This window comes from Phaethon aethereus, assembly GCF_964289735.1.
Source record: "Phaethon aethereus genome assembly, chromosome: 12".
In the NCBI taxonomy this organism is placed as follows: Eukaryota; Metazoa; Chordata; class Aves; order Phaethontiformes; family Phaethontidae; genus Phaethon; species Phaethon aethereus.
In genome coordinates this window covers 16,868,048-16,881,887 of record NC_138588.1, presented here as the reverse complement: position 1 = coordinate 16,881,887, position 13,840 = coordinate 16,868,048, and the positions used below count along the sequence as shown (strand labels likewise).

General features: G+C 34.7%; 1 protein-coding gene across 3 annotated transcripts in view; it reads left to right on the top strand.

Annotated features, from left to right (window-relative positions):
• The window catches only part of LRRC49 (leucine rich repeat containing 49), a gene marked incomplete at its 5' end in the record, with an annotated part of 52,126 nt that extends 42,811 nt beyond the window's left edge, over nt 1-9,315 (top strand). For all 3 annotated transcript variants that reach the window (XM_082005232.1, XM_082005234.1, XM_082005233.1), the window contains 4 exons: nt 954-1,139; nt 5,146-5,255; nt 5,949-6,102; nt 8,206-9,315. In XM_082005232.1, the coding sequence (XP_081861358.1) occupies nt 954-1,139; nt 5,146-5,255; nt 5,949-6,102; nt 8,206-8,412 (657 nt within the window). In that variant the 3' untranslated portion in view covers nt 8,413-9,315. The remainder of the gene's footprint in view (nt 1-953; nt 1,140-5,145; nt 5,256-5,948; nt 6,103-8,205) is intronic.
• Between the last annotated feature and the right edge of the window lie 4,525 nt (nt 9,316-13,840).

Genomic DNA, 13,840 nt, shown 5'->3' with positions numbered 1-13,840 from the left:
ACCTTCATTTGTGTTGTGACTTCAAAGATCAAATAGCTGAAAGGATAAAGGGAGAGAGAGGTAAAATTCAAAGGGAATAGCTAGCTAAATCAGTACAGCTCTTGGAATTCCCCAGTTCTTGATGAAGCAAAACAACATAAATGAGATGTCCCTTTAGTACTTCTTTTTCTTTCTTGGACGTTTAAATCAGTCCTTTTGAAGCAAATAGTAAAATAGTGATAACATAGATAAAGCAACATGTTACTCAGATGATACGCCTCTTGAACTCCCTGCTTCTTTTTTAAGGTTTTGAGTATAACAGAACTTAATGGCTTCATTGAGAGGGATAAATTTGTTTTAAGTTTCCCCACAAATTTATGTATCACAATAAAACAATTGTTTCATTGCAGGGGGGAAAAATTTGGGGGAATAGCAGAATCTCAACTAAACTTTATCTTCCCCATCAGTTTTTCCTCTTTCCACTTCCCTCAATAATGCTGCTGTGTAGCCAAATATACCGTGCTCATAGGAGCACTACCGTACAGCATGGTTCAAAGAAACAGCAGGGTATGACAGCCTGCTATGGCCAAAATAGCAGGATAGTTAAAAACATACGTTGTACTTATTTTTATATGTGGATGTTGCAGTTGCTTTACTTGCAGAATTAATACAAACATTGCTCAAGTAGTGTCACTGCTTTTTGTAACATGGAAAATATTAGTGCTGTTACTAAAGTGTTTATAAATTGTTTAGGGGCTTGTAATGTTGACATTTCTAAACATATGTAGTGTACCAGTTGGTTGACACATGGATGTGTTTTGCTACAAAGACCTCAACTGAAGTGAGCTCAAGTTGATTTGTCAGACCTAAAGACTGTTTGAGTTTGAAAATTGTTTGAGTGGCACAGAATAGGAATTACTGAGTTCGCTCTTTATTGTTTCCTTATTTAATTTATTGTGGTTTGACTTTTTAAGCACCTGAAGTTTAAGGAGACAAATCTTGTGATGCTGCAGCAATTCAATGCATTAGCCCAGATGCATCGCATTGAACAGTTGACAGTTGATCCTCAGGGAAATCCCGTTGTCAACTTTACTTTGTGGAAATACTATGTTCTGTTTAGACTGAACCATTTTAATCTACAGAAGATAAATGGAGTAAAGGTAGGACAATATAGCTCCCTTCTTACTATTGGTCTTACAAGATAAATTAGTTTGTTTTGTTTTTTTTTAACAAGCAGATGAATTGCTAATAAAATGAGCAGAACCTTGTCAATGCCCTTTCGGTATTAGGGGGAGAAAAATTTTAAGTAGACTTCACTGTATAATTTCTTGTGCTGTGCATTTAAGTCCAACTGCAGTGTGTTACCATTACCAAAGTTGTGAAGATTATTAGTTGCCATAGAAAAGTTGTATTGTCTCAGATGTTTGTGATTGTAAATCTATACCTGAGTGGTTGTGATATACCTGAACGGAAGACTTTTCATTATTATTTCAGTGTGTGTTTCTAAAAATAAGAACTGCACAATTTTGCTTTATTTTAGAAAGCACTTCTTTATGTTCGAAATGATCACAGTACTGACACTGAATACTTGTGCAAAAATGTGCGTTTGACAGACTACTTAATAGTCTATAGTATATGATTATTTATATTTTCCAGTGCTACAAATGATAGCTAAAATAGTTTCTTCTTTAAGGCTGTCACAAGAAAAAAAGTGTGTCAAATAGAATTTTTTTTTTTCTCTCTCCCCCCCCCCCCAAGATTGTTAGTGTGTGGATTTTTGTTGGGTGTGTGTTTTAATAGAAAGTTAGGACACTAATATTGCTATTCTTTGTACTTCATATTCCTCTTTTACGTCAATTGAAAGTAAATTAATTTAAGCATATAAAATAGTTATTTTATACGTGGGCTTGATCATAAAGGGAGTGAGAACAGTTAGGATGAAACACAATGAATGTGCATTCCATTTTAAATGCTAAATAAGTTTGTGGTGTTATGGAAGTTAATTAGAGCAAAAATGATACATAGCTTTAGTGTTAGATCTAGTATTTTAGTTTGGTCATCATCATCATCATCATCATCTGTTTTGGATTAGATATTTTACCTGTTATCTGATACAGCCATAGCATGAATGTTGTGGTTTACTTGGTTTTACTTCTATAAAACATGCATTAGTTGCACAGAAGAGTAGGAATGGGTTAAAGAGCTTACCTGAATTAACTATCAGGGAAAAGATGAAAGCAAATATGACTCACTCCAACAGCACAGTATCTAGAAAAGAAGAAAAAGTCAGTAATCCCATGAGAGCTTTAAAATAATGTTGAATTTAGTACCTTACTAAAAATGCCCATCAAAGTTGATTTTTTTTAAAAAAGGCAAAAAAAATTGTTTTTTTTTTTTTTTTTTCCCCCTGCATCATATTTTCAAAATCAACACTAGTGTGTTGTATTAAAAGCAAATAGATATATCTTACCTGTTTGGTCTGTGTCAAGAAACAAAGGAGAAAAAAAAAGATAACAGTTATTTAAGTAAACTTTTTGTTACAATCTCAAGGTCAACAAATTCAGTCTTTGAAGGAAAACTTTGAATTTGATAGTGCTTGAGAATGAATTTGGTAAGTGAATTTACATGTAGCTTGGCATGCTTTTTATGCAGGACATATATCAAATCTTAAATATGTATGACTGAAGAACACTTTTGTCCTCAAGAAACTTTTTCAGCCAGACCACACTATATGAAGATGTGCACACAGGATTTTTCCTAGTGTCATTAATCATTTGGAAAGTGTCATAGCCAAGCGGAAGAAAGATGAACTCTGAACGCTGTTTTTCATTAGTCCACAGCAGAAGTCATGGTATCTAGCTTTGCAGATATATATTACCTTTTTCTTTTAAAATCACTAATAGAAAATCCTGTTTCAATACGAAGTATACAAACCCCTGAAGTGTGCTCTCAGACTTTAGATCAGCCCTAAATGATAGTTTTGGATGACAGAAAGGGAAATGTGCATGTTCTGCTATTCTGATTATCATTTGTGTGTAATGTTTCTGAAGACTCTTGTGTTGCCAGCTCTCATGTACTTAAAGTTGGGGAGTAAAAGCAATATATACTAACAGAAGTAACTAAATTGCGTAACTCTAGTGCTTTTAAACTTAAAAAAAGAAAAGTATAAGGAAGCTTGGAAGCTTTTACTTTCTCCCCAGCCTCCCCCTTCCAATCCAGTGATGTTCCAGGCTAGAAGCTGAGTCTTAGTCTGACTGTAACAATTATTTTGATCCTTTGTTGAACTGTTACATTTACTAAGTGTGCAAATGCTCTTCATTGAGACACACTATTTGAAGTTTTTTGCACTGGTAGTTTTCTCAGATTAATTAAGAGTTGTCAAGGTTTGAAGTTACTAAACTTTACAGAATGGTTTACACCAAGTGGTATGGCGTACAATATAACAGATGCATCACGTTGACTGAATTGGTGCCTGTTTTCTGTACTTGGCAAGAAGCAGGCATAATAGACTTACATTTATGTGTTACTACTGTTATAATCTTTTTTTGTGATTAATGGAGCAAACAATGTACTGGAGTAAGATAGAGAACATGAGTTTCTGTGAACTAGAGAGTGCATTCAGCATTGCTGTCTCTGTTGACCTGGTCCTTATGCTTCTCTTAACATAAATAAATAAATTAAAATCACTGATTTCTCCAACAGACATTTCTGCCTGCAATGGTCTTTGTTTCCCTAGCTGCCTCCTGCGCTCTTTGTTTTAGACCTTGCTTCTGTTAACAGACTGTTTAGCGAGATCATCTACTCTTAGGCTACTAAGTAAGACTTACTTAATTTTAAGTGAAAATGAGCAAATCTAAACACTGTGAAAATGGAATTGACTTTACATTTCTAATCTCCTGAGCTATGTTTTCTCTGATGAATTTCTCCCTGCATTATGCTGTTGCATTATACTTTAGGTATATAGTGTGTGTGTGTGTATATATAGGTATAGTTTATAAACATTAAACAAGAATATAATAAAAAGATGTTAATTTGGATCAAAATCCCATTTTACTCACACATTTGAGTAATACAGAACACAAAAATTGTCTGGAGGTACTTAATATTGTGAGTTTTGAAGTTCCTTTAATAATGGGTTGCTTTCCAAAAATATGTTTTAAGATGAACGGAAATTCAATTTGATCTAGAAGTTAACAAGTCACTGAGTGAGTTTCATTGTCCTGTGTTATCCAGGTCAGATTTAGATGATCATAAAGATTTTTTTTTTTTTATGCACTCAGTGCAAAGCCAGGAGTCTAGAAACTGTGCCAACAAACCTTTGGCAGTTGAAGTCTGTTCATAGTCTGGCCATCAGAGCAGGAGAAACAGGCCATGGCCTCCAGAGGTTATGAGCCAAAACAAACAAAAAACAATAACAACAACCACCAAAAAATAAACCTGTTTCACCTTCTTTACGCAAAATTGAAATGTGTAAAATTAATCCTGAAAATCTTTCAACCATTGAAAATCAGTTTAAAGAGACATCTATAACTTAATGTTGACACAACAGTATGAGTGATACTTAGAGAAGTGTAATGGAGGAACACCTATTTTCAAGGGTTGAAAAATGCAGAGAAAATGCTCTTTTTTTTTTTTCCACTTCTTTTCCTTAAAGCCTGTCTTCATAGAAGGTCTTTTCTATGATGCTGCCAAAATAAGGGAGACCATAACTTACCTTTTCACATGTGAGTGCCCAGAATCTTTTCATTTCTCCAGCATAACTTGATTAGAAATTTTCCAGTAGACCTTCTGTAAGTGCATGCAGTATGGAGCAGAATTAGTATGTCTGGCCTTCAGATATTCCATGTAAGAAATTGTTATAAAATTCCTAATTTCTTGAAGACTATCATGAAGCACAGGGTAGCATGTCTATACATTAAAGTTTCCAGAATTACAGGAACCAAAACAAGCACAAGTACCTCATTTGGTTTCTTTTAAAGATTAGATGGCAGTCCAAGTACCAGTAAAAGCAAATCTATGTTTTGAAGATATGCTTGGAACAGATGTATATGCAATGTTCTGTATAACAAATTTCAGTTAATTCTCAATGTACATATGTAATGAAATATGAACATGCCAATTTTGAAACTTAACTTTTTTCTTCCCCTTCTCCTCCTTCCCTCACAGGTTACTGAAAATGATATTGTAATGGCGGAAAGGCTCTTTGGCATTCTGGCATATGTAGCATCTTCTGAGCTCCCACATTATCGCATGCTTTCGTTATTTGGAGAATCTAGGTAAAATACAATGAACAGAACTGAGATTTGTCTAGAACGTATTGTTTAAATCTTTTGCGTACTGTGATAAATTCTTCCTAGGTAAAAAAATAAATATTTCACGAATAACGTATTACAGAAGATAGGTGCTCTGCTTATTGCAGAAATATTAGTGTCTCCTGATTTGTGTAGACAGACGTTTTCACAGAAGTTCTATGAAGTCTGCTGAGTAAGATTAAAAGGCACATGCACCCAAATGCACTGCTTGTGTAATTCTCCAATTGTACTGGTATTGGTGAAGATTTATGGACTTTCACAATGAAGACTGACTATTTTTAGTGGGTGTGTTATAGTGGGTGACTATAACAGTTAACAGATTTAAGAGTTGGTGCTGTAAGAAAAAAAGGTGCTTAAAAAAACTACTCTTAAGTCTTCCATAGATACATACTTAATTAAAGTTTAAGCTGCAAGACTTCCTATTTAGGAGATGCTATGTGATATATGTCAAAAAGTCAACTGTATAGAAGCAAATTAATGGAGGAATATCTAGTCTCATCTGTGTTTTGAGTAACTTGAGGACACAAACTTGGAGGCTCATAAAGCACATGTTCAAAGGGAGGAAAGAAAAAACCTCACAATCACTAGAAATGTCTGCACTTAAAAGAAGACTTTCTAATAATTAAAACTGTAAATCTCTTCATTATCTTTTCACAGGAGGAAGCAAATCCATTATCTGCTAGAGGGAAAGGGAAAGAAATCTGGGATTGCAAGTGAGGAAAGTAGTGATAACAGAAGAAATGGAGGAGAAAGCACAACTCGAGCAACCTTGAATTACATGACAAAGGACTTTCATATGGAAAAGCTTGAGGTAAGTGTCACTACAAAATACGTTCATCTTCTATTATAGAACCTTTGACTAATACTTGTGGAATTTGTCTATGTATCACATTTCAGTTGTGCTATTGAGAATGGTGATTTTGAAATATCACTGTTTACCATATTCACTGTATGATCAAACATTTCATCTAACTGATCTTTGCCAGAATACTGGATAATGGTCAGTTTCTGTCATCAGTGAAGTGGTTCCTCAGCAGTGCCATGGTCTCAGAAATACATTCTGACCTACAAGCCTTACGTTTTTAAGAAAATGTACCTGCATTAGTAAAATAGAAGTGAGCACAGCTTTTCTTACAAAGTAAGATGTATATTCCACATGTTAGGATTTTCTAATGGAATTACAAAGTCAGAAAGTATATCCCAAAATGAATTGTTGAAGAACACATTCAGACAAGATTTGAGATAGTGCAGGCTGTAGTAATAAAGAGCTGTTTCGTAGCTTTTAAATGAGCTACAGAACAATAAATCTATACAAAATGTATTAGGTTTAATCATTAATAAAATTGCTAGCTGGCTTGTTTCAGACAAGTGCATCAGTCACGCTTGTTTTAGTTTGCGTTTCTGATCTGCTAACTCTTTTGCTCAGGCAGAGGGAAATTGTTCCCAGGGAGAACGTGCTGCTTTGAGGCACAATCTTCTTTCTGAGCAATCATCATGAATTTTAGCTCTTTGCACCCTGCTTCCCACATTTGTCCTATTGCTTGCTTTTTGATTATGTGGAAATATACAAATCCTCTAGTGCAAGAAATTAAGTTCACTAAACACTGAGTTCAGTTATTGCATTGTGGTTTTGTTATTTCAGCTCCATAGAATAAGAGAGACAGTGATTGCATGTGTGGAGAGATTAAATTAAGAAAATGTTTTAGTTAAGCTGTGATAGTAGCTCTTAAAAGGTTGACTAGCATAGTAAGACAGTGAGGCATTCCTCTTGTCCTTTATCATGGTACAAGCACTATAAAAAAAAAAAAAAAAAAGCTTGATATTTGTGCAGTCTATAAAATATATGCATTGTTTTCTTTTCCCAGTGCAGCAATTCACACCTTGTCCTTTGTTATAGTGTTATGTACGTGGCAGCAGATATTACAGGATGTCACAAGACAAGAGTAAGATAGGCTGATTCCAGTTCCCCATCAGCAGTAAACTAACGTAATAAATGTGATAGAATAAGTTTATTGCTAAAGATGACAGTCTGACTCATTGATTAATCATTTGTGGTTTTAGATTAAACAGCTGGAAAGTATTTTCTCTGCTTTATCACTCATGTAAGAAAGCTTATGTTTTGATGGCCTGAAGCATGACCTAACATTTTTAACAGTGCCATAAGTCAAACTAGTTAGATATTTAGCACCAATATAACTTATTGTTCAAAGCTTATTATGCCATTTTATAGAAACTCTGCAGAAACAGGGATTAATACATTTTGAGTGACTAAAATGGGGAGCTAGTAGTTGCATGAAGTGCAATATTTATTTTATTACTATTTTTTTTAAAGGTTCAGGTTACTTCAGTATCTAATGTAGAACATGTTAGGAACCTTGTCAGAGTCCATCAGGGAACCTGTGGAAAGGACACAATACTGGCATATTTTTCTGTGACAATATGCTTAGTTGTTCTTAGGGCAGGTATAGATAAACATATACTTTCCAACTGTTGTGCTATAATCATGACAAGCTAGGAAGGGAAGGGAGAGAAGGAAGGGAAGTAGTCTGGTGCTTAATTTCTGTAAATATTCACTGTTATACCAGAAGGCAGCAAATTTTCACTGCTATGCAACAAAAATTGTAAGGCTGTTAAAAGATATTTACATTAATCCACAAAAGTGGATTTCAGATAAATTAATGAGTATAATATGAACATTATGAATACAATTAAGATTTTTTGGCCACACTTGTAAAAGCTTGACTTAGACCCTGGGCTGTGCAACTTAAAACCAACAGGAAAAAGTGTGCAATGGCCTCTTTGCCTGCTAATTGCTATATTCTTTAATAATTAATTTTGTGTTGATTTTTGGGTTTGTTCTTGTTAACCTTTCCTTCCTTTGTCTTATACAATGTGTAACGGTTCTCCCATGCAGGAAATCAAGGAAAGAAAAACATTTTGCCAGACGTACGTCGAGAACTTAGTGAAAGAAGCAGCTGACATCAATATGAAAAATGAGTCATTGCAGAAGCTCTGGCCTCAGATGTTCATTGAGCTTGTCAGAGATGCAGTGATAGAAATACGCAATAAAAATTCCTACATGAAACTCTGCTTGCAGCGGATCACTGATCAAAAACAGTAGAGTCAAGGCTTGTTGTCTTGCAACTTTTCAGTATTCTATGACGGTTTACAAACTTAAAACAACAGAATATAAAATTACCATTACTATGGCATACTTCACACCCCACCCAAAGGGATGCCTTTACATCTTGTTTAACACTTGATAGTTTTGAAATAAAAGTTTACGTGCGTACTGCTTTAACAATGCTTCCTTGGCTAAAGTGATGAGACAGCGTAGAGGTAACATGGTGGTTGTCGTGGTTTACTGAGTTGTTTTTTGGTTTTTTTTCTGCTACCCTTGCTTCTGCAATGCTACAGCATTGGATTTTAAAGAACAAGTTTACACTCTGCTTGCCTTTTTTTTTTTAATTGAACACTTTTCAATTGTCACTTTTTTGACTGTTTACTGCTGTTGAAAAAAAAAGGAATAATATCTGATTTTTTTTTTTAATGAGCAAAAGTTAATAAATTATTTTTACACCCTGAAATAGATGAAGACTTATTGTTGTTTAGTTCGTGAGATTACAGTACACGTTTTCACATCAGTGCCATCACAGTGCTTGGTATAACAACATGTAATGAGCCTAATTCCCAAACTTTCTTTCTAGTGTTTTTCATTAATTTTTTTTTATTAGTTTGTGTGAATTAATATAGGTAAAAGATTAATTTAGGGTATACTCACTTAGGCTTTATTTGTGTTCTGCTAAAATATGTTAATAATATAATTTCTTTTGTTTCTTGATTACTAAATGATTAATTATTGATGTTTGCTAAGGTCAAATGAGCTAAAATGCATGTATTGCAGTCGGTAAGGAAACTGATGACTACTATTTACTTGTAATTCATTTCTGTGACCTGTGTGAGAATTTCATATTTGTTACCAATAAAAATAAATTCTTCACTTTTGCCCTTCACAGATACTGTAAAGAAGTACTGTGTGCAAAGAAAACACTTCTTCTTAATGCTGCTTAAAGAGATGAGACACAACTTGCTCCCAAAATCAACTGTGAATGGGTAGAAAAAACACATTCCGTAGCACAATGACTTCCACTGTAAACACCTTTCCAGCTTCTGCCCAGAAATTGAATTTAGGAACTCTTAGCAAGTCCAGCTGATTCCCATGGATAGTGTTCATATGTGGGTGGAAAGTTGTGCCATTTAAACTTAGTTAACATACAACGGAACTATAAAATTAAAACAATCCAGAATCTTTGTGCATTGTTTTACTTTATTCAAATTGATCTTATTTTACTAAGCTCATTTATGAAAAAAATGTTCATAACAAAACTTCCTGCAAGGGTTTCTATGTCTCAAAACTAAGTTTATTTTTAAACTTTACACTTTTAAACTTTTTTTTTAAAACTTACTTTTACAGAGACAAGAGTCTCTGACAAAGTAGAGATGCAAATACAGTTTTGTAAGTTTCTGTGACCTGAAAGTAGCCTTGAATAAGTAGTAGGAGTCAGGTGGTCATAGGTATTTTGGATAATAATATATATAATATAATATGCAGTCTAAATATATAATATACAGTCTATTTGCATTCAGGTCCAGCTGGTGCATCTAAGCTGTCAGAGTTGACTCCATTTTCAGATCATGTTACAATTTAACAATGCATACTGTTAAATGCAATTTTCAGCTTCGGTTGTTATATGTGATCTCTTGAAGTATACTTGCAGATAGTTGCTTTTCAGTTTTTACAGAATTTAATGGAGGTTAAGTCACTTAAATTCCAAGGAAATGTGAAAAGTCCTGAAGAAACTGCTCCAAGCAGTTGATAGAATTTAATAGAAACAATCATCCCTCACAGCTTTAACTGCTTCATGGAATTTATAGTAAGAATGGTGTATTTGATAGGATTTTCTTTTTCTTTCCATTAGAAAATTGTGCTGTCAAGTTTTATTGTACATTTTATTAAGGGAACAAATTAAGGTCCCACAAAATGTGAGAAGAGGAGAGTTTACATTATAGAAATGCAGTCAGTATCAAAATGATCATGGAAAAAATTTTTGGATCCATCGGTTTCTTTACATGATTTCTGTGCAAAGGGGGTGGGTGGAGCAATTCCAGCTTCTGGGACAGAAACCTCGGCAGCTGTGTGAAAGTGCAGAACTCTCCTGATGTTGTAGCTGGAGCAGATGGGCCCCTTTTGAATCAGATTCAGCAGCAATAAAAGACTGGAAAAAAAATTTTTTAAGAAGGGTGGATTGGCCTAGAGGAACAGGAAGTTCTCCATGGGAAAATCCAGAGAAAAGCCAGACTTTCTGATACTGAGGCTTTAGAAGCATAATCCTGATTGGAGGCTTTAAGGTAGAGTCTCGAAAAATCTAAGTGAAATGAATTGGAGGGTATTGACTGTGAGTTGTAGAAACAACTCCTTAAAATGCTCCGTCTGTAAATACTGCCAGTTTGGACTTTTTTCACTAATAGCAGCTGTTTCATAACAGGATTGCTAAATGGCTGAATCAAGAGTAGCTAAACAGCTATTATAAATGAAGAAAAGATTATTGTTGGGGTGCATACATTTTTTTCACATAGAACCAGTAGGAATAAAAAACCTTACATTTTTATTAATTCTTTTTTAGGAAACAAGTGAATGATGGACCAAAGTGATGAGAGATGTAAGAGTACCTAGAATTTTAAGCACCCAGGTGATGTTAAAATTGTTCACATGCTATACGTGGTTTATGTCTTTATTAAAATTATTTGTCAATTCATACAGACTTCTGGGATACATTACGGTAGCTGGTTATTAAGGAGTTTCTGAATATCTAAAAATTTGAAGGTGATATAAGCAGCGAATTCTTAGATGTTCTGAAACTTAAGTACTACATATATAAACTTCCTACAGTTGGAGATATGAATTGAGGAATTAAAATAGCCATTGATTTTGAAGTTGGGGACCTTTTTAATAAAACCTCTCAGGCTGAAAGCAGGGGTTTTTTTTTCTCCTTAAAAAGTCTTTAAACACTGCATAAAACTGAATTTTGATACTGTTAATGTTTCATTAATATCACATCTAAAATGGACTGTTGTGATCCCTTCATGTAGCCTGACTTTTTCAGGACAGGAGCTATTATTGTAAAAATTGTCTATGTTAAGTAGAAATCATCTTAAGGGTTCAAAAGATATTGTTTGGACTTAAGTCTTTTGAAAACTTTTTTCCTTTGATTTTTGGATTATTTATACAGTTTCCTTATTTTCTGAGACAAATTTCCTCTATGTCTGGACGAGGGCAGATAATGATGCATCTTATTCTTGTTTCAGTTTAGCCGTATCATGCATGAAGGCCCCATTATGTTATGCAGAGTCACTGTTTATTATGCAACTGAAATCTGATCTTCAGTAAGGAGACTGAAGAGCTGTATTTCACACACTCCTTTTGATACAGGATCTGAAAAAGTAATAGTGCTGCAGATATGCCAGCACAGTGGAACAAAGGGAGAAGTGATTCACTTGAGGCAAGCCAAAGCTGATCCTGTCTGGGAAGAGGTTTTAACTGAGCATTGTAAAGTAAAACTGCTCTACTGCTCTGGGACCAAGCATTAGATCTGAACCCAGAAATAGCTGAAAACTTTGTTTTCTGGTCTGTTCAGATCAGTGATACAGACGTGAAATATCTTGCTCCACTGCTACAAGTGGTCATACTTTTATCATGTAAACCATTTAAAATAATTATAACTTTAAGAAGTTAACCAGTTAAAACACTGGACATGTGCAGATTAAGTTAAGCTCTTGTGCAAACAGTAGTGAATCCACATTCTGTAAATTCAGGACAAGTGACTTTTTTTTAATTACAACTGTAAGCTGTAAAAACGACAAACTCTGCTTTCAGTTGCTACTTTTTATCATAGTGACGCATCAGGATGAACTGCTTTTTGTTAGCTAGTTTATTTAAAGAAGCTGGCAGCAAATACTTGGAGTTTCATAATATTAAGCAACATTCACAAAGGTGTGATTTAGATTGGGAGGTCAATGTGCATGTTCAAAATCACAATAACATCTATTTGTTTTGATTGGGAAAACAGTCTACTTGAATATGTTTCTGTTCCCACATCACACTGTTACATCTTGCAGTTCAGTTTCAGTAAAATTATGTTTCTCTTTAGTTTAAGTTGGAGGTGTCTTTTGGGGGTTTGTAAAACTTGGTGTTTTGTGACACACGTGTAGAACAAGGGGAGGGGAAAGAGGAGACTAGCTATATCACTTTGCTCTATGGTGTGATAAAGTTGCTTTTACTCAAAAGTGAATATAAACTATTTAATTTGTATTTTTTTCTACTAAAAAGCAGAGTGTAAGCTACACAGACTTTAAACAATTTTACAAAAGGCTAATTGGTATCTGCTTACACACATCACCTCAGAGCTGGATTTTTTTGAGCATGAGCTAGGAGAAATTGAATTTAAGGGACTGTTTTTACAGTCTAGTTTTGTTGGCTAGCTTTGCTAGGCTTCTGTTCTCAGGGGAAGAAAGATAAGCTCATTTGGAGGAACTCTTGTCCCTGTTTACTGTGGTGAAAACAGCATTTCTTTACAAGCTGTGTATTGGAGCTTATATGCCATATTTGTGTACAGATGGGGTGGACAGATGCTTCTGCTTGTTGTATCAATTGTCAGGAAGCCCTGGTGAGGAATTGAGCAGTCTTAATGGGGGAAAAACTGACTCTTCTCAAGTTCCAAGTTGTTTGGGTTTGGTGTTTGTTTTGTTTTTTTTTTCTTTCAGCTAGAGATAGATGTATTGCAAGCAGAAACATACTTGACTGACGAAAGTACGCTGAGTGTGTAAAAAAACCAACCAACCAAACAAAAAAAACCCAACAACAACAAAAAACACCCCACAAAAACCACCACAAAAAAACCTCCCAAAACCAACCAACCAACCAAAAAAAAAAACCTCAAACAAACAAAAAAACCCTACAGAAATGCAGGTTAGAGTACTTGTACCAGATCCAGCACTAGAAGTATCCAGCATCCCCAAGAATTGTGTTTGTGCAAGACAACCCTACATTCCTACATTGACTTGAGAAGGTCCTTATATGTAACTGTTTTATCCAGCTTCTTGGAAAATACAAACTGATGGCTTCATGATTGCTCTGGACTTTGGTTGATTGGTACAATATAAAATAATGAAATCAAGACAACAGGATGCAATTTCTTGGTGCTGTAACCTGTTGGTTAACAGGATGACAATGTTTAATCCCATCTTTTGTTCCAGCCTTCCTATTTAGGCAGCTGCTTCCATGTTAAGGAAAATCCTGTGTACAGTCTTCATTTAGTGCATGACATCTAGTATATTGCTACATCCATAACCGCGATGCTTTCTAGTTTCAGACAAACTTCCTTTCACTTTTGTTTGACTGATATGGGTATCCCGAAGGTTAAATGCTGCTATTAGCAGTACTTAACTTTACACTTAACAAATCTGGAACTTTACATGAACACTGAGCAGAT